At 35.9% G+C, this 19077-nt stretch overlaps 4 protein-coding genes and 1 non-coding gene across 6 annotated transcripts in view; all 5 read left to right on the plus strand.

Annotated features, from left to right (window-relative positions):
- Positions 1-15767, plus strand: part of LOC104107654 (GDSL esterase/lipase EXL3-like) — a 141066-nt gene extending 125299 nt beyond the window's left edge. The window contains exon 6 of the mRNA XM_070182660.1: positions 15507-15767. The gene's annotated coding sequence lies outside the window, so the exon portion shown is untranslated. The remainder of the gene's footprint in view (positions 1-15506) is intronic.
- Positions 605-2486, plus strand: LOC104111450 (peroxidase 64-like). Its single transcript, XM_009621152.4, has 4 exons — positions 605-980; positions 1103-1291; positions 1539-1701; positions 1871-2486. Exons 1-4 carry the CDS (start codon positions 759-761, stop codon positions 2266-2268), a joined length of 972 nt encoding a protein of 323 aa, XP_009619447.1. The 5' UTR covers positions 605-758; the 3' UTR covers positions 2269-2486.
- On the plus strand, positions 3430-8815 carry LOC104111451 (la-related protein 1C-like). The gene is made up of 6 exons (XM_009621153.4): positions 3430-4096; positions 4298-4838; positions 4911-5073; positions 5235-5325; positions 6629-6700; positions 7950-8815. Exons 1-6 carry the CDS (start codon positions 3617-3619, stop codon positions 8253-8255), a joined length of 1653 nt encoding a protein of 550 aa, XP_009619448.1. The 5' UTR covers positions 3430-3616; the 3' UTR covers positions 8256-8815.
- On the plus strand, positions 9822-9893 carry TRNAE-UUC (transfer RNA glutamic acid (anticodon UUC)). The gene has a single exon. It is a non-coding gene; the product is annotated as a tRNA-Glu (tRNA).
- Positions 11605-18727, plus strand: LOC104111452 (CO(2)-response secreted protease-like). Of its 2 annotated transcripts, XM_009621154.4 has the most exons (11): positions 11606-11850; positions 13021-13280; positions 13388-13499; positions 14120-14274; positions 14466-14827; positions 14938-15041; positions 15146-15391; positions 15690-15767; positions 15941-16055; positions 16162-16345; positions 17925-18727. In XM_009621154.4, exons 1-11 carry the CDS (start codon positions 11666-11668, stop codon positions 18482-18484), a joined length of 2361 nt encoding a protein of 786 aa, XP_009619449.1. In that variant the 5' UTR covers positions 11606-11665; the 3' UTR covers positions 18485-18727. The 2 variants fall into 2 exon arrangements, with proteins under 2 accessions (XP_070038760.1, XP_009619449.1); XM_070182659.1 differs by lacking the exon at positions 15690-15767 and having other exon boundaries at positions 11605-11850.
- Positions 18728-19077: the final 350 nt, after the last annotated feature.

The raw sequence follows: 19077 nt of genomic DNA on the forward strand, positions 1-19077 counted from the left end.
AAAATAGATTTTCACTTTTACTTGTTACTTTTAGCATGTCAAGAGAAGACAATTTTTTTTCATATACCCACAGTATTAGTTACTCATTTTAAATTATTTTCTCAAATTCATAAAAATATGCATCAATTAATATGCATATATTACGCACTTCATTAATTTATTATTTCTTAAGGGTGCATGAAATCAAAAGTGAACAACCAAGAGTGAACGGAGGGAGTAGAATTTGAAATTCAAGAATAATACCCTCAGCCACAATTTCGGCTACTTTAATAAATGGCCTTCCCTTTATTTGTTCAGCTGGTCCATCAATGCAATGCAACAATAATATTCCTCAAAGTGGAAAAAGTTTGGTCGTTTTGCTTACCTCAGAAAACGCACTTTACAACTGCTAATCAAAACCTAAAAATAACGCTTAAGTTTAAGCTTGTGGTTAATCTTGTTATAACTTATTCTGTGTTTTTTAAAACTATTTATTTCTTGGTATAAGTACACAATTGTTTAGAATGAATTGATTGACAATATTTGCTAGCTAGTAAAAATGTGCTAATTAAACAAGTCTTGTTTCATTTCCCTATAATTGTTCTAGTTCAACAAACTTACTAACGAACATATCCAATCCCCTATAACAACTCTCCTTGTAGTGTTTTGCCCTCTCTCTCAGTCCCTACCATTTAAATATCTATCGTACTTAGCTCGTTAGCTCTCATAATCAACTGCCAAGTCTAGATTGAGCACAAGTTTAGAAAATTTCAATCATTATGATGACATTACCTAGCTCTCTTATTGCTTTAGTTTCTGTTATTGTACTCTTGTCAACTTCTCTACAGCCTGCGGTGATCGCCCTTAGCTCCGATTACTATGATCAGACATGCCCCATGGCCGAATCAACCATCACCAAAGTTGTCAACAAAGCTATGTTGAATGACAAAACAGTACCAGCCGCGCTTTTAAGGATGCAATTCCACGATTGCTTCATCAGAGTAAACTTCTACTCTTCTTGCTATATGGAGTATACATTAGCACTTATCATCTTCTTTATTTTGCAATAGTTACATATTTTCTTTAGTAACTTATTGTGGCATACTTATTATGTATATGAAAGGGTTGTGACGGGTCTGTGCTGCTGAATTCGACAAGAAACAACAAAGCAGAAAAAGATGGACCAGCTAACATTTCATTGCACGCGTTCTATGTAATTGACATTGCTAAGAAACAAATTGAGGAGCTATGTCCTGGAGTTGTCTCTTGTTCTGATATTGTGGCTCTTGCTGCTAGAGATGCTGTTGCTCTTGTAAGTTTTACTTCAACTACAGTTTACCCCATGCAAAGAAGATAGAGTAATAATAGTGCAACATGAGTTTTTGTTCAAAAGGGAAATATGAAAAAATAGTGTTATTATTACCCTTCCACGATAAGCCTAACATACACACATATTACTCCATATGTTCTTTTTTGAGTACTAGTCCGTTTGAAGATTTTAACTCATATATTTTTGGCTTTAAAGACTAACACATATACTTTGAAAAATATAATTTTAGTCGGGAGGTCCTGCTTGGGATGTGCCAAAAGGAAGAAAAGATGGTAGAATCTCAAAGGCCATTGAAACGCGACAATTACCTGCTCCCACCTTCAACATTTCTCAACTGAAACAGAGTTTCTCTAAGAGAGGCCTTTCGTTGGATGATTTGGTTGCACTTTCAGGTAAACAAACTACACTTAAGTCAACTAATTAATACGCCATGTCTCAATCCTAAACTAGTCGGCGTTGGACATATGAAACCTCTGTATCCATTGCATGTGCTCTATTTAGTGGAATTTTTATCATGCTAGTTAATGAAATGATTCAAGATATTTCTTGTTTCACTTACAGGAGGGCACACTCTCGGATTCTCTCATTGTTCTTCCTTTCAAAACAGAATCCACAACTTCGACAATAGTCACATTGTTGATCCAACATTACAAGCATCATTTGCAGCCAGTTTGCAGAACGTTTGCCCCATGCACAACAAAGTCAAGAATGCAGGAGCTACCATGGATTCTACTACAACGTTATTCGACAACGCCTACTACAAATTACTAATGCAGGGCAAAAGCCTTTTTTCTTCAGATGAAGCTTTGCTCACTTCTTCAAAAACCAAAACACTAGTTTCAAAGTATGCCAACTCCCAAGATGAGTTCTTTAAAGCATTTGCCAATTCTATGATCAAGATGAGTAGTATCAGGGGTGGTGGACAAGAGGTTAGGCTAAACTGTAGATTTGTTAATTAGGTGATAAGCATGATTTCTTTACTGTAAATTGGACTCTCTTCATTTGTGTAGTGATAATTAATTTTTTCAGAAGAGCTAAGGATCAAATGAAAAAAACAAAGCTCATATTGTGTGTATTTTGTGGTCAAGTTTGAAAGGATTTGATGTAAGATTTGTTTAAGCATGGTTTGTTTGTACTTGATTTAACTGCATTATAAACTTTAGAAAGAAATTGCACACTTCGTCCGAGCAGAGAATATTGTCTTATACGTTTTGATTTTAGAATTCAAACTGAACCTTGTCAACAGTCAAGTCCAAAATTAGCATCTCTTTATTTTGGACAATGAAACAATTAAATGCAAAAAAGTGTTTTATTTGGAAGGTATGCACCCCTCAAATACTAGATAAGGTTATAATGAGTTAAGGACTGACATCAATGGGAGAGTTAGTTAGAACTTTAAATAAGGAAGAACCCTTCTTTTTTCCTTTCATTTTATATTTTTTTGACTTATTTCAAATATAGTGCGATCTTTATTTAATTCCAGACCAATATAAGTTTGTTTTTTTGGTTCAAAAGTATAATATATTAAAACAATTTATCCAAATGATTACGAGCAGTCTCATGTGATTAATTAAGCCGATCAAGAACTTTATATAAGATTGTATTTAATTGGTTAGACCATGTCATTAGACACTCTACGTGACATATGGCATGCGTTTGTATCTCAATATAAAATGGACCTTGGCCTTAAAACTAATAAAATAAACTCATTTATTATCCAAATTAATTGTTCAACCCTAATGAGATTAGATTTAATTCAAATCCATATGTGTAAGTGGACCTAGAAAATCCAATTAAAATCTAGTGCTTACAATCTAAAATTATATTTCCTAATTGGCTTGTAAACGAGGCTTACACTACTTTAGTACCTATGACTGGATTACTTCATTAATACTCCATAATTTACTTTGTTTATAAGAAAAAAAGGTTTCGCCGTGTGTTTAGGGTGATAAAATTACAAAAATGTTCATTTATGTTTGGTGTTGATCAAAAATTGTCCTTTACCACCTAGCATATTTAGGGTTGTTTAATTCAACAACAAGGGCAATATTGGGTAATTACTTTTGGTCAAAAGTATGATGTTTGAGCCTTTTTAGTAAGTAAATTACATTTTCTCTTCCGACAACGAAAATTTTAATAAAGTAGGAAAATAAAACTTTTGGAAAGACAGGGAAACACTCGCATTGATCACTGAAAACCCTAGTTTTCCCGTTCAGCTTCTCACCTGAACCCTCATTTTCCTCTGATCATTTCGCTTTCTCTTCTCGAATTTTCCAGCTGAAGTTTCCAGAAGATTCCTATTTTTTGATGGCCATGCCGGCCGATTCTTCAGCATCGAACAACTCGCCGCTTTCGCCTGCCACCACCGCCGACGGTAGCTCCGCCGTCAACAGTCCTCAGTCTCGCCGGAGTTTAACCTCGCCTTGGGCACAAGTCGTCCGCGGTGGCAGCGACGCTGAAGCAACCACGGTCACCGCTCCTCGCTCCCCGTCAGCATCACCATTACCGCCGGAGAAAGTTTCGGTTCCCGATAGCTCGGCTCAGAAAATTTCTCCGGAGAATGAGGTTTCCGATAGTCAGCCTGAGAACTCCAGTGGTACTAATGATGCTTTAGGTCCTCCGAAAAAGCCTGCTTGGAACAAACCTTTAAACGGCGTCGTTGAAGTCGGTTCGGTTATGGGTGGTGCTGTTGCTTGGCCTGCTCTCTCTGAGTCTACTCGGGCCAATCCGAAATCGTCTTCGGATTCATCGAAACCAGTTGCAGATGGATCAAACACACTTTCTCAGGTTCATTTTCTCTGGATTTTCTAATGTTTTTATTTTTTTTATTATTGCTCCGAGTATGTTGTTTCGTATATGTTTATGTGTATAATTAGGCTTTATGAAATCGAGTTAAAAAAATGGCTGCATTGGTTTTTCTGTTGAGGTAGAGGAATTAGGATTTGTTTTAGCTGTATGTTTGATTGATGTTGGTATTTTTATGAATAGGGACCTGTCATTCCACCGTTACCGCAAAAACAAGCTAATAGTAATGCAAACTCACATTCAAATGCAAATCATACAATGCCGGTTAGACAAAGATCAATGAAGCATCGCGGTGGCAGCAGCAGTAGCAGTGTTGGTAGTGGCCCGGGTGGTGGATCTAATCAGAGCGGCTTTAGTCGAGCTCCACCTCCACCTCCACCCCCACCGCCATTGCCACCACCATTTCCTGTGATGCCTTATGGGAATCTGTTACCTCCTGTTCTTGATCCTCGTGTGAGAGGTCCTAGACCCGTTGGAGGAGTTCCTTCTCAGCCACATGGAGGTGATCAATCTTCACATAGAAATCCAAACAGGAAGGGCAACTTTGGGGGCCGACCCCGTGGAGATGGATCTTATCATAGTAGGCGTGATCAAGATCGGAGAGATGTTCACCAAGCCCCTCAATTTGTCCCTCCTCCTGTAGGGTTTATAACACCCCAGTCCCCTGGTTCTGCCCCATTTATGCCTGCACCTTTGAGACCCTTTGCTGGTCCAGTGGGATATGGTAAGTCTTCCTTAGCATCTGTTCATTATCTAGAGGCTGAAAATTGTCACTTATTTCTTTGGTTCCTTTCAGATATGCCACCTCAATTCATATATGTCCCCACAATGCCTCCAGAGTCCTTTAGGGGTGTTCCAATTATCCCGCCACCTCCTCCACCACCACCACCTTTCTTTTTTCCAGTCGTGGATCCAAACTTACCTGCCTTGTTGGTTAAACAGATCGAATATTACTTCAGGTATTTGTGATTGGGACTATTCTTTCCTTCTTTTTTCTTCTCTTTTTGTCTTTTCTTCCCTCCCTTATGAAAGCCAATTTTGTGATTCCTTTCAATTTCTTCCCCCTTAATCTTGAGTTCTTTTAAGAGAATCTGCTGACAGAATCTTTTATTTGTTGCAGTGATGATAATCTGGTGAAAGATGACTTTCTGAGGTCAAAAATGGATGAAGAAGGCTGGGTTCCTATTGAATTGATTGCTAACTTTCCTCGTGTAAGTGATATTTAACCTGGCTCTCGATTTTAATGGGAAGGTGTTTGATCACTGCTTCAGAAGTCTTGAGATTTTTACCTCCTATGGTCCTATTAGATATAAATTGTTTTGAGACCTCAGATACCTCCACGAAAAGTAGCTTCATGTCTCCTCTTCCTTCCTCTTGATTTCCTGTTATTAGGACGTAAATTGTTTAGCAGTGAATACTGATACTTATTAGATACATAATTTCTTGAACCTTGTTCATTGAGGATTCCATTGGTTGATTATGGAGTAATATCTCTAGGAAGTGTTTTACTCAGTCTAGTTTCAGCGTATCTGTTAATTGTAGTTCTGGAGGGCATTGAAGCAAAAGAAAACCTACTTTAAAAAGGATTTTTGCTGGATTGTAATATCTTCCTATTTCATGTCAGTGTTTCCTGTTGATTTTAGCATTATATTACCAGTTTTGATACTGTCTGCTCAAGGATAATTTCTTTTTTGATTAGTGTGTCAAATGAAAGATATTATGGCAATTGACAGAAGTAGCTTTCATTTAAACTAAACTAATTATCTTGCAGATCCATTCATAACTTTCTTTTGTTTGTTACATTTCTTGCTCTTTCTGAACTCTAAGGTCAAAATGGAAGTTCATTTCCCGCTCCTATATTCAGTTCAAACTCGACATCCAAATTTTAAATTTTGCCAACCTCTTCTGAGTTCTGAAATTTACCAAAAATCTAACATTGCCTTTTCTTTCACCCAACTGTTTCCAGGAGCATTGTGTCTATATCCTGTTGTGTCTATATCCAATTTCAATTTGTACCAGTGGCTTATATGATCCTTCATAATGGATGTTTGGCTTTTTGCTACTTTTATTTGATCTAAAATTGATGCAATTATACATCTAAGTCACGGATTTTTTGCTATTATCAAAGGGATATGTAGGACTTTCCATATATTATCGATCAAATGATGAAACCCAACTTATTTATTTCTATTTTCTTGTTTTATGTTTGATCTTGTGACTAAAGCTACTGCTCCATCATTGAAAGTTTCTAAACTTTTTTAGTATTCATCGTGTCAACTAGATAAAGACTTTAATGACTTTTAGCGAGTTCTGCCTTGAGATATTGATTTTTTTTTTTAAATATAGGAGTTTTGACTTGAAATTGCAATTATATTTTTGAAAATTATTATTCTGTACAGTATGCTGAGCTTTGACAACAGGGCAACATTTTCTTGCCTTCTCGGTGTTTTTCATTTTTGTGTTAGTATTGCCCATGCACAGATCAAGGTTTTGCTCTATCGTTTGCTTTTTCAGGTTAGGCATTTGACAAACAACATCCAGTTTATCTTGGACTGTTTGAGGGCTTCAACGCTTGTGGAAGTGCAGGTATTATGTGAAATAAAACTTCCTAAGCCCTTACTCCTTTTCCTTTTGCACCTGCCTTGTCGAAGTAGAAGATGTGGCATTAGTTCGAAAATACTTTCTTAAAGTGGCGAATCGGCTTCTCCCTAACAGGGCATTCTATGCATCTTCAGCTAGCTTTCCCCCGCCGCCTACTATCTAGCTGCAATCCTTCCCTTAACCCTAATCATGCTTAAGACATGGAATTGGATGCTTCTTACCCCAAAAGTCAATAAATAGAAGAGTGAGGAGGGATTTTTTGGCAAAGCAAGACTGATTAGCTCGCCTAAGGGTCGTAGCGGAAGAATTCCTCATCTGCGAGCTATTGGGGATCTATTCTCAGGAAGGAATGAAAGGACTGACTTTCCTTACCTAATAACATCTTAATCTACGATCTACGAATAAGAAATAGGAGCATCTAGCCGAGTAGCAGTCAGTAGGCGGAGAAGAAGTCAAAGGCGAATATCTCTTTGCCCCCCTCTTCAGTCAATGCTTTGGCCTTCGTCTCTTTTGCCCTTTTAATTAGTTTTTTGCATGTGTAGGGGCACTTTTTTAACCTAATCGATAGTTGTTAGGATGAATCACACGTGGGAGAGATATGAAATCTCTGAGCAGACTTAAATCCCTTACTTTGCCATTCTTTCCTCGGACCCTGCACATAGCGGGAGCTTAGTGCGCCGGGCTTCTCTTTTAAAAAAAATGGCAGTGCCAAGTCCTTTATTAATTCTTCAAATCATATCTTATGACGTCACAACCGGTTTTGGGATTAAGTAACTGGGGACTAGGGAGCAGTTAAAAAGCTTGTTTGATTCTAACAACCTGTATTTGTTTCGAGAGCTGTTGTTTTTAAGTGTTTTGTGGTTGACGATATACTTGCAGAGATTTTATAATGAACCAATTATTTATATCCGTATACATTTGAAACCATAACTTTTAACCTAGACTTGGATTTATCTGTGTAAACCAACCCACTACCCCCTGGAATTATTGAAAACACTGAACTATGAACCGTAACTCAAACAAGATGCTGGATTCAATGGTTGGAACACGTGTCCTGAACCCATTGTATTAAAATCCTGGATTTGCCTCTGTCATATATTCATAAGAAATTTCCAACGTGATGTAGCAAGAGCATGCGCTGTGAACTGTATTCCTGGATTCACATGTAGTGGGCTGTTGAGCTGTTGAAAATTGAACTCTGATGTTGCATGTTCTTATTATGACTATTTTTCAGGATGATAAGGTAAGGAGACGTGATGATTGGAAGAAATGGATACATACTTCTGGCCATCTTACAGCTGATTCAGGCTCTCAAACTCCTGGTGAATCGACGGAAAATGCCCTAATGAGTTCGTTCCAGGAGATCTCTTTGGATGAATCAGGTAACGACAAAAGTAATGATGTGGATAGGCGAGATGTTCAGGTCGAGGTGGCTGTCAGTGGCTTGTCGGAGGAATTGACTAGCCAGTCAAAATTGGTTCAGGAAGGTAATGCTGAAGAAATCTGTTCCAGCCACGCAGGAAGCAGTCAAGTTTGTTGAAAGTTTTTGCATCTTCAGTCATGGTTGTTGGACTATGTTGGATAGTTCTTGTCTTGAAGGAAACATGTCTTTGGAAAATTGACAGGTACATCATTGCTTCAATTTTGACCCTGTTGAGGCCAGATTTTTGCACCTTTCGAGGTGAGTAGGTGGAAAACAAATAACGTATAACTTATCTGGTATAGAGAATGAAAAGAAGGGGGACATAAAAAGGATACAAAGTTGATTGGCTTGAAGTTATTAGTTTTTTGGCTTGTACACTTGCAATATGGATGCAGTGTGGGATTCCATTGCAATTCAATGACGTGGATTTGTTTTGTGCTCTGAAGTAAGGAATTTTTTGGGGTAATTTGTCTCCTGTGTGCTTGGAAATCAGTAGAAAGTTACTGAAATGTAAAAAGTTCTTGGCTGTTAAAGAGAGCAGTTGAGCTCTACTGATTTTGTTATACTTATCTAGGCATATCTGCTTCAATTATTTTTGTATTTTGATATTTTTTAAGTTTCACTTTGCCTCCTTTTGCGCCTCCTATGATCAAGCTTTAGCATAGTTCGTTCTTTTATACAGCTCTTGTGTTCTGCTCTTCTTATTGCAAAATTTCTCTTAGCGTGGGAGAAATCTGTGTTGAAGTATTGAACATGGAATAGAATGTTCAATTCCTTCCAAGTTCTAGTACTATTACTTAATAACGCTATATGGTTTGTTTTATCCCTAATTAATCTTCCTGCTCCGTTATGTACCCGATTGCTTGCATGAGTTGTGGTTGCCTTTAAGTGAAAAGGAATAAACAAACTATGTGGTTTTTGACCATTTCTCTAGAAGAGTCTGAATTCATGAAATTTATGGCTGTAATATTATCAGAATACCAAAGAAAACTTGCTCCCCATTAGTGGTTCAGTTCATGTTGAATCGTGAAAGGGGAAATGGCTTCTCCTATCGAACCAAACTGATTTGGACTTTGAGATGCAAAATGGTTGCTGAAATGTTAGAAGGACTAACAGATTTGTCCCCTAACTAAGTTTCTGGAAGCTATGTACGTTAGTAATTAAGTCTTCTTAATGCGACATAAGTTATGTAGGCGACACTACTAAAATGTGACCCTTAGATTATATTAGACATTGAGAGAAATAGGTCTTTTTGTAGCTTCATTATTATACAATTTGTTTCAATATTGTTATGGTTACTGTATCACTGAAGCCATCATGCAGAGAGTATTAGTATTCAGCTAACATGTTAATGTATACTACCTCCGTTTCAGTTTATGTGAACCTATTTCCTTTTTGGTCCGTTCCAAAAAGAATGACCTCTTTCTAAATTTGGAAACACTTTTGCTTAAACTTACAATTCTACCCTTAATGAGAAACTTTATAACCACACAAATACTCTAGGTCCCTTTTTGACTTGTTTAGGACCATAAATTTCAAGTCTTCATTTTTTCTTAAACTTCGTGCCTAGTCAAACAGGTTCACATAAATTGGAACGGAGGGAGTAGTAATTAAGAAGTAAGCGTGATATCGCCCAATCAGAAACATTTAAATAAAAACTACACGAAGCTACCATAATAACCATCCGTTGTCGTCCAGCGGTTAGGATATCTGGCTTTCACCCAGGAGACCCGGGTTCGATTCCCGGCAACGGAATTCATTTTTTTGAAATGCAAACAAATATCCTGCTACTGTTCCACTATATTCTAATTCCTTTTTACCAAACTAAACCAATGTTTTTTTTGCAGGGGCTCCAAACAGAAACTTAAAGCGAATTACAATACAATCGTAGCAGCAAAAATAAAGTGAATAAGTCTTTATAACCTCTTGAATATAATTTTTTTTTTTTTAAAACGATATAAAATTATCAGGTTGCAAGTAAAGCACTTACTTATTAATTATATAAAATCTAAACAATCTTAATAGTTATGTGCTTGTTCCACTTTTTAGGAAGATTGGACACTATGTTCACAAGTCTTATATAAGATATCTTAGGAGTGAGTTTGCTTGTGTCAAATCTGTAGAAGGAATGGTGGTCTAACTCTTTGAAATCTGTTGTGGCCTGACAAAATTACATATATGTATTGTATTGTGTATTGAAGAACTACATTTTAGTTTTGACTTGAACTTTGCACGGCAGTCAACTTAAATACATAAAGAAAAATAAAAAGTGAGAAGCTGTGCAATAAAAATAACAAGCTTACTTCTAAAATGCAAAACTTCTGTTTACTTATATATATTTTCTCATTTTATTTTACTCCATTCATCACCTCTTGAAAATATGAATATAGATGGGCACTAACAGATCTTTGATGACTATATATAAAGCAATTGCGTACGTAAGTTCAGACACCCACTCTATTAAGTTTAATGGTTTATCTATTGCGATATCAAGTTCTGGTGTTTATGTCATCATTCCCTCAAGAAACTGGATAATGGATTGAGTATTACAGGCGTGCACTTAGGACGCGATTCCACACACTAAAAATATGGATCACGATGAACATTAAAGGGCAGCCTAGTGCACAACAATACAAAAATCGAGTTATGTGTTGGACTCGGGAAAGAGCTAGTTGGATCATGTTGGGTCGAATTATTGTACACAATCTTATCTTGCATTTCTACGCGAGATTATTTTGACGACTTGAACCCATGGGCTTTTGTCATATGCATACAATTTTAATGGTAGACTTATGACAATCTGCTTATAAATAATAGTCCATGAATCTTTAGGGTCCGTTTGGCCATAAAAAAAGATTTCCTTTTTTTTTTTTACTTTTTTCGAAATCAGTCAAATTGGCCATGAGAATTTCAAATTTTCACTTGAAGTTGAATTTCTGTATTTTTCAAAATTTGAAAAAAATCCAAAAAGCTATTTTTCAAAATTTTCACTTCAAAATACTCATAAAAATTCAAAACACAGCTCCAAATTGTATTCTCTAATTTTCAAATAATTCTCAACTTAATTTCACGACTCTTATGTCCAAACCCCCACTTAATACTTCACATGGAGAAGCTTCATTTTGTTATTATTACTAACTGTTACTCCTCAAAGGAAACAAGGCACTTTGTCTCCATCTGCAAATGTATGTTTTAAGAAATGAAATAGAAAGGACGTAACACCAAATGAGATACAAAGAAAAGAAAAAAAGAAATTAAAGTATTCCTGCTAAAATAGTAAAATTAAAGAGGGAGTCAACAGACTATTAGTCATCAGTCAGTGGGCGTTTTAATTTGGAAAAGCAATAAACGCACTTTGAGAGGATGACTGATGGGCAGTGCGTACACATATGAATGCACCAACAAAAATTGCCATTACTTAAGTGCTTTGTTTATTCTATTTATTTATATATAGAACATGACTGTTGGGATTAAGCTTTTTTCTATACCTTTAAACGGACTTCTCATCAACATTTACCAGCAGCAAAATGAAAGAAATTTCTTTGTTTTTCTGCTTTTCTCTTTTCATGATTGTCTCTTGTATTAGAGAAGCCGAGTCAGCTTCTCAAGCACAAAGCAATGGAATTTATATCGTTTATATGGGTGCTGCTGCTTCATCTAATGGTGGCACAAGAAATGATCAAGCGCAGCTTATCAGCTCATTGATTAAAAGGCTGGTTTATTATCTTTACTTTTTTGTCATTTTCAAAAAGATTAAAATCTTTATATATATTTGGAAATTCTTTAATTCTAACACTACTCTCGTCCCTCAGTGACCAGCTCTTTTAAGAACTGATGAAAACAACTAGATACTAGGCTAGCGTTTGAATATAGATTTGGTTAAAACTTAAAAAAAATGAGTTTTTGAAGATGAGGAAAAATAGTTTTTAAAAGTTGAAATTGTGTTTGGACATACATTTTACTTGAAAAGAATTTGAAGTTTTGTGAGTATAAAACTTTGAAAATTTTCAAAAACTACTCTAGAGCTGTTTTTAGAATTTGAAGATTTTGTTTTCAAAATCTGCCAAAAAATCTATAAACCAACAGATATTTGAAAACAAATTTGATATGGCCAAACGGAAGCTAGGAAACCTTTGGTATGTTATACTATTCTTTTTTGTTTACGTCCCAACTTCTTTATTTTAAATTTTTGTGTAGCTAGTCAAACACTGTATATCTGTAGCGAACTCAGCAATTTCTTCAAGTATGTTCAAACATAAAAGAAATGAAAAAAAATCATAATAAAGGGTGTTCAATATATGTTATATATCTCTAAAACCTAATATTTTACCAATATACACAATGTAAATTTTTAATAAATGATGGTTAATTGACCACCCTTGATAGGTTGTAGCGTGAGTTTCGCCCCTGCTGTCCATATATAAAACATGAAAAATGGTCAAAAATACCGCTCTACTAATTAAATAGGGGATATCTTTATTGTATCCTCAGTTATATTCTTTCCTTAGCGAATTAGCTCAGATTTGCAGCCCCTATCTGCAATATAACAGAGTATAGTTTTAAAGTATAGCTAAAGCAGACGGGTAAATATAGACTTTCTCGTGAAATATTGACACATGGAATCCAGCCTGTCTATGTTGGAGCTTCGTTAAAATTAAGGAAAACACGAGACGATTTACTAATGACAAAAGTTTTTAATATTGAGAAATTTGTATAATTGATGGGTAAATTTGAACATCTCCTGTGTAAGTTATTTAGGTGAATTTGTCACCAGGCTATAAACTTAAGTTGTGCTAGACTAACTTGTTGTTTCCGGAAATTCTCATTGCTCTTTACCACCATGAAATAAACAAACATAAATTTTTGCTTTGTTTTGTTTTAGAAACAAGAATGCAGTGATACATCGCTACGAAAATGGTTTCTCAGGATTTGCGGCGCGTTTATCAGAATCTGAAGCCCAATCCATTGCTCAAAGACCTGGAGTTGTCTCTGTTTTCCCTGATCCAGTGCTGCAACTCCACACTACACGTTCATGGGATTTCTTGAAGTATCAAACCGGTGACGAAACCAATTCAAGTCCAAGCTCTCGTTCTGATTCATCACCAAATGTAGCTGACACCATAATTGGAATCTTAGATACGGGTAGGACATTTTAATATTTCCTACTAATTAATATCATAAATATTATAATGCAAGCTTATTGCATTTTCTTTGTAGTAGTTATTTAAAATCACTGAAATCATATTCAGGAATATGGCCAGAATCAGCGAGTTTCAACGACAAGGGTATGAGTTCAGTTCCAGCCCGGTGGAAAGGAATTTGCATGGAAGGTCATGATTTTGGCGCTTCCAAATGCAACAAGTAACTAACTTTCTCCTCCTCATATTTACACCTTTTGTTTTCAGCTCTGCATTTTGTATAGATGAAACTTGTGACTTACCTTGCTATGGTTACGTAAATATTTCCCATTCCCGTTATTAGGGGCAATGGCGAAACCAGAAAATTTCTTTGCCAGTGGGTTATGCAAGGGTGTTCAAAGTCTATTTTTAATCAATAACAAGTAATATTTTACCTTATACATAGTATAATTTTTCGGCGAAAGGTGGTCAGTTGACCACCCTTGGGTCAACATAGCTTCGCCCCTGATTAGGGGCGTATCCAGTAGTATAGTTATGGGTTCATTTGAACCCATAATTTTTAGTCTAGATCAAGATTTATCTATGTAACATCCACTGAAATTGTTGAAAATATTGAACTATGAACATAACTCAAACAAGTTGATGGATTCACTAGTTGAACTCGAGTGTTGAACCCATAAAATTAAAATCCCGGATCAGCCTTTGTTCGTATATGGTTTCACTTTTCTACGTTCTCTTATGTCAGTTCCTTGTTAGTCAGGTGTCTTCCCTTCCTCAAAAATTCATATAACAAGGATATATAATATCTGTTCATCTTTCTGTGATGATTGAAATTTTCTATAGGAAGATAGTTGGTGCAAGATTTTATGAGGACTTTGATGACAGTGGAATGAAAATCAATGGCACAGCTAGGGACGAGAATGGACACGGTACTCATGTTGCATCCACTGCAGCTGGGAGCCATGTTGCAGGTGCATCCTACAATGGACTAGCTGCAGGTAGTGGCAGATATACCTTGTCCCAAGCGCTTCATTGAATTTTTTTATTAAATAGTCTATATAGATAAATAGGGAAAATATAAAATTTTAGATATAAATATAAAATATGATATTGCTTGACATTATAGTAATTTATTCATTTGTACCCTTCTTCAAATGTTGACACCACTTACGTATGCCACTTGCTGCAGGAACTGCCAAGGGCGGATCTCCAAGTTCAAGAATCGCCATGTATCGTGTGTGCACGTCTAATGGATGCCGTGGATCAGCTATCATGAAAGCATTTGATGATGCAATTGCAGATGGGGTTGATATTTTATCTCTATCACTTGGTTCATCACCTGGAGTTGAAGAGTTATCAAAAAATCCTATTGCCATAGGAGCATTTCATGCCGTGGAAAAGGGCATTGTTGTTATCTGTTCTGCTGGAAATGGTGGCCCTGATCCCAAAACTGTTGTCAATACAGCTCCTTGGATTCTCACTGTTGCAGCTACCACCATTGACCGTGACTTCGAGACAGATATTATCTTAGGTGGAAACAAGCTGATTAAGGTAAATGCTACTGTACTAATCATTTGTGCCTACAGTACTATTCGTCAATCCTTTGCTTTCTTCTCATGTTTTGTATCAACATTTGCTTGAATATCCTTGTTGAATTTCAGGGTGGAGGTATAAACTTTGGTAATATGAAAAAATCTCCGGTCTACCCATTGATTCAAGGCAATTCAGCTAAACTAAACAAGCGTATTACTGAGGAAGAGGCAAGGTATATATATGCGTCAAGAATGTCAGGCCACATTTTCTAGTGCCTCGCAAAGATATGAAATAGTACACTAATATGTACTGTAACTAAAAATGATGGTGTTTCAGGGGTTGCGTTCCTGATTCATTAGACAAAAACAAAGTCAAGGGGAAAATTGTTGTATGTGAAAACCATCAGAACGATGGATTTTCACCCAATGACAGGCTACTCGAAGTAAAGAGCCGAGGTGGAGTTGGATTTATACTAATAGATGATGATCTGAGAACAGTGGCACCCAAATTCGAATCGTTCCCAGCAGCTGTAATCTCTAGAAAAGATGGTACTGAAATCCTCTCCTACATCAAATCCACAAGGTAATCTCTGTCTGTGTTCAGTTTGTGGAAATCCAACTTAAAGATTTTTACATTAGAGTCCTGGTGCACTAAACTTCCGCTATGCGCGGGGTCCAGGGAAGAGGCGGACCACAAGGATCTATTGTGTGCAGCCTTACCCTGCATTTCTGCAAGAGGTTGTTTCCACGGCTCGAACCCTGACCTTCTGGTCACATGACAATAACTTTACCAGTTGCGACAAAGCTCTCCTTCTTTTGCACTAGAGTCTATAAACTACTTCTCACTTAAAAATAAATAGATTTTTTCTTATTTTCCTCAGAAAATCAAAATCCCTGAAAGGTCCAACACTCGACAATGGAAAACCAAATAGGCATGCAAATCCAACAAAAAAGCCAAGGTGACTCAATCCTAAATTTTTTATTTATGATCACTGAACTTATGATTTAAAGTGCGACAATATTTTACTCATAGCCATTTTCTGTAATGTGTACAAAAAACATTATCCTATATCATTGATCTTATATTGTTGCTAAGTGCGCAAGCAGTTAACGATTTTTCAAACTTCTGAAGGAATCCAGTTGCATCAATTCTACCAACTGTTTCCACAACAAAGTATAAACCAGCTCCTGTTGTGCCTTACTTTTCATCAAGGGGCCCTGTAGAAAACACCCCTAACCTACTCAAAGTAAGGCTAAATATATTTGATATGTTTGATTGTTTTCTAAATACAAGTTTTTTCTAGACAGATACAACAAATCACATGCTAAATGGATTTTAATTTGTCCTTGCAGCCGGATATTACAGCACCAGGGGTAACAATTCTTGCTGCTTGGCCTGGAAATAAACAACCAATGTTCAACATACTCTCAGGTACTTCTATGTCCTGCCCTCACGTTTCCGGCATTGCTGCAACTGTCAAGGCGCAAAATCCCACCTGGGGTCCCTCCGCTATCAAGTCAGCTATTATGACCACTGGTAAGGAACTTAATAACACTCCATTTGTTTCAATTTATGTGTGTTACTTTACATATTAGTCTGATTTAAAAAAAAATGTCTCTTTCTATATTTAGTAACTCTTTAACTCCAACACAAGGCCGGCTCTAATGTTATAAGAGGTAAGGCCTATGCCTTAGACCCCCAAATTTGGGGGCGAGGTTTATAGGTGTTTAAAAAATAATATTTAATACTTTTAATACAAAAGTAGAGTTTGTAATATTAAAAAAAAAAAAGAAAACTCTTTATATATATATATATATATATATATATATATATATATAAATAAAGTAATAATTTGACTTACTTAAAAATGGGTAGATGAATAGTTTTCCAACGTTCTAATTTTTTACTTTTTACTCCTTCATTAGAGAACGTGTAAAAGTTTTACTCTCCCTTTCTTAATTTGTTCAAGTCAATCTTTTTTTTTACCAATCTCTTCATATTTCAAATACATATTTTTGGTCTTTCTCTTTATTATTCTTACTCACATTCTTTCTCCAAGATTTTATTAGTTTAAGTGTTCAACAATACTTTTAAACTTTCAATAGTTTTATACTTCTATTGCTCTATAATATCTTATCTAAAATCAACAATATATGAAGAAAGACTAAGAGCCCGTTTGGATTAGCTGATAAGCTTGTAGTGCTAAAAAATTTTTTAAAGTGCTGAAACTGATTTTTAAAATAAGCATTTACGTGTTTGGATAGAAGTGCTAAAACTGATAATAAACAGTTTATGTGTTTGATTAAAAAGTGTTGATAAGTTGTTCTTTTGTTAAAATGACTAAAATACCCTTGAACTTTTTTCAAAAGATTATAAATTAAATTTTTTTTTTTGTAAAGAAAAGAATTAATAACGAATATGGAATGAAGAGAAAGTCAAGAAATTTATTTTAGGAAAAATATTTTGTGAATTAGAAAATATTATTAAGGATAAACTAGTAAAAGTGTTGGTCAAACTAAAAGTGCTTATAAGCTGAAAAGCCTTTAGTTAGGGGTGACCGGCTTATGGCTTATGGCTGATTTTAGCTTATAAGCACTTGGCTTATAAGCACTTTGAGTGTTTACCAAACGCATAGATAAGTTAAAAGGTGCTTATAAGCCACTTTGACCAGCTTATAAGCTTAGCCAAACACTCTCTAAATGAGTTGTCTATAATATCAATTGAAAAAGAATTATTAGAAAAAGTTGATTATAAAAAAGATCATTAACAACTTTCTATCTCAAAAAGCCAGAAGATTAGATTTCAGATAACATTATATCTTATAACTTCATTTTAAAAATTTAGGCCTCCTATTAAATTTTGGCCTTAGGCCCGCATGTGCTTGAGCCGCCCCTGCTCCAACATTCCACGTGGCATATTTAAGACCACAAGATTCAAGAGCATTTTGGTGTATTACGAACATCTTTAGTTTAAGACCACAAGATTCAAGATCCTTCTTTAATTTTTTAAACTTCGTGCACGATCAAACTAAGACACATAGAATGAAACGGGAGTAGTAAACTAGTCAACATTCTTTCACTGATATCCTTTCTTATTTCAAACTTTGTTCCAACAGCTATTCAGACAAACAATTTGAAGGCTCCAATCACTACAAACTTTGGATCCAAGGCAACACCATATGACATAGGTGCAGGAGAAGCAAGCACTTCAGGTCCATTAAAACCAGGTCTAGTCTACGCGACAGATGTTGCCGACTACTTGCATTTCCTCTGTTCTGTTGGCTATGACAAATCAAAGATAAAGCTGATCTCAAGTACAGTTCCTAAAGACTTTTCATGCCCAAAAAACTCAAGCTCTGAATTGGTTTCTAATATGAATTACCCATCAATTGCTATTTCTAGTCTCAAAAAATATAAAACCAAGAAAGTTACTAGAATTGTTACTAATGTTGGGGGAGAAGCATCAGTATATACTGCGATTGTTGAGGCACCAACTGGATTGCGAGTCCAAGTGATTCCGAGTAAACTGGAGTTTACAAATAATAGCAAGAAATTAAGCTATGAAGTGTCTTTTAGAGCTTCATCTACAACAAAGGAAGACCTGTTTGGCTCAATTACTTGGACAAATGGTAAGTACAAAGTCCGAAGCCCATTTGTTGTAAGTAAGAGTGACTAACATAAGTCTATTGCTAACATTTTCAGACCTGTAGACTATTAACTAGTCTAGAAAGTTTGTATGCAATGTCATACATGCATAAAGGCAATTATGTTAGCAACACATCACTGTAACTTTATTAGTAATCTTGGAGTATTTATTTGAGAACTGTAGGCTACTAATTAGTAATCTAGAAAGTTTGTATATTATAGTATCACTCATCCATGAGCACAATTATGTTATCAACCATCGCTATTTACTTTCTCTTTAGACTGTAGGGCAATTATCACATAGAAAGTTCAGCTGTGGCGCACCCTAGGGTTTAACTTTTTATTTTTTACCTAGTTTTTGGTTGCAAAGACAATATTTATTGTACATATTAAGGGGGCCATAACATATTGTAGCATCACTAGATTTTCTAGGTTTGTCTTGTGTCTTCAAAACAAACAGTCCATATACCATGGGTGAGCGACAATTATGTCTTTAATCCACTTGGCTATATCTACCTCTACCCTGGCACAAGTTGAAGTGTCCATGTGCATTAGCAGAGGCGGAGCTAGTCCATTAGGTGCGGGTTCGGCCTAACCCAATCACTTTTGCTTAAACACTATTGT

The sequence above is a fragment of the Nicotiana tomentosiformis genome, chromosome 8, assembly GCF_000390325.3.
Source record: "Nicotiana tomentosiformis chromosome 8, ASM39032v3, whole genome shotgun sequence".
Lineage (NCBI taxonomy): Eukaryota > Viridiplantae > Streptophyta > Magnoliopsida > Solanales > Solanaceae > Nicotiana > Nicotiana tomentosiformis.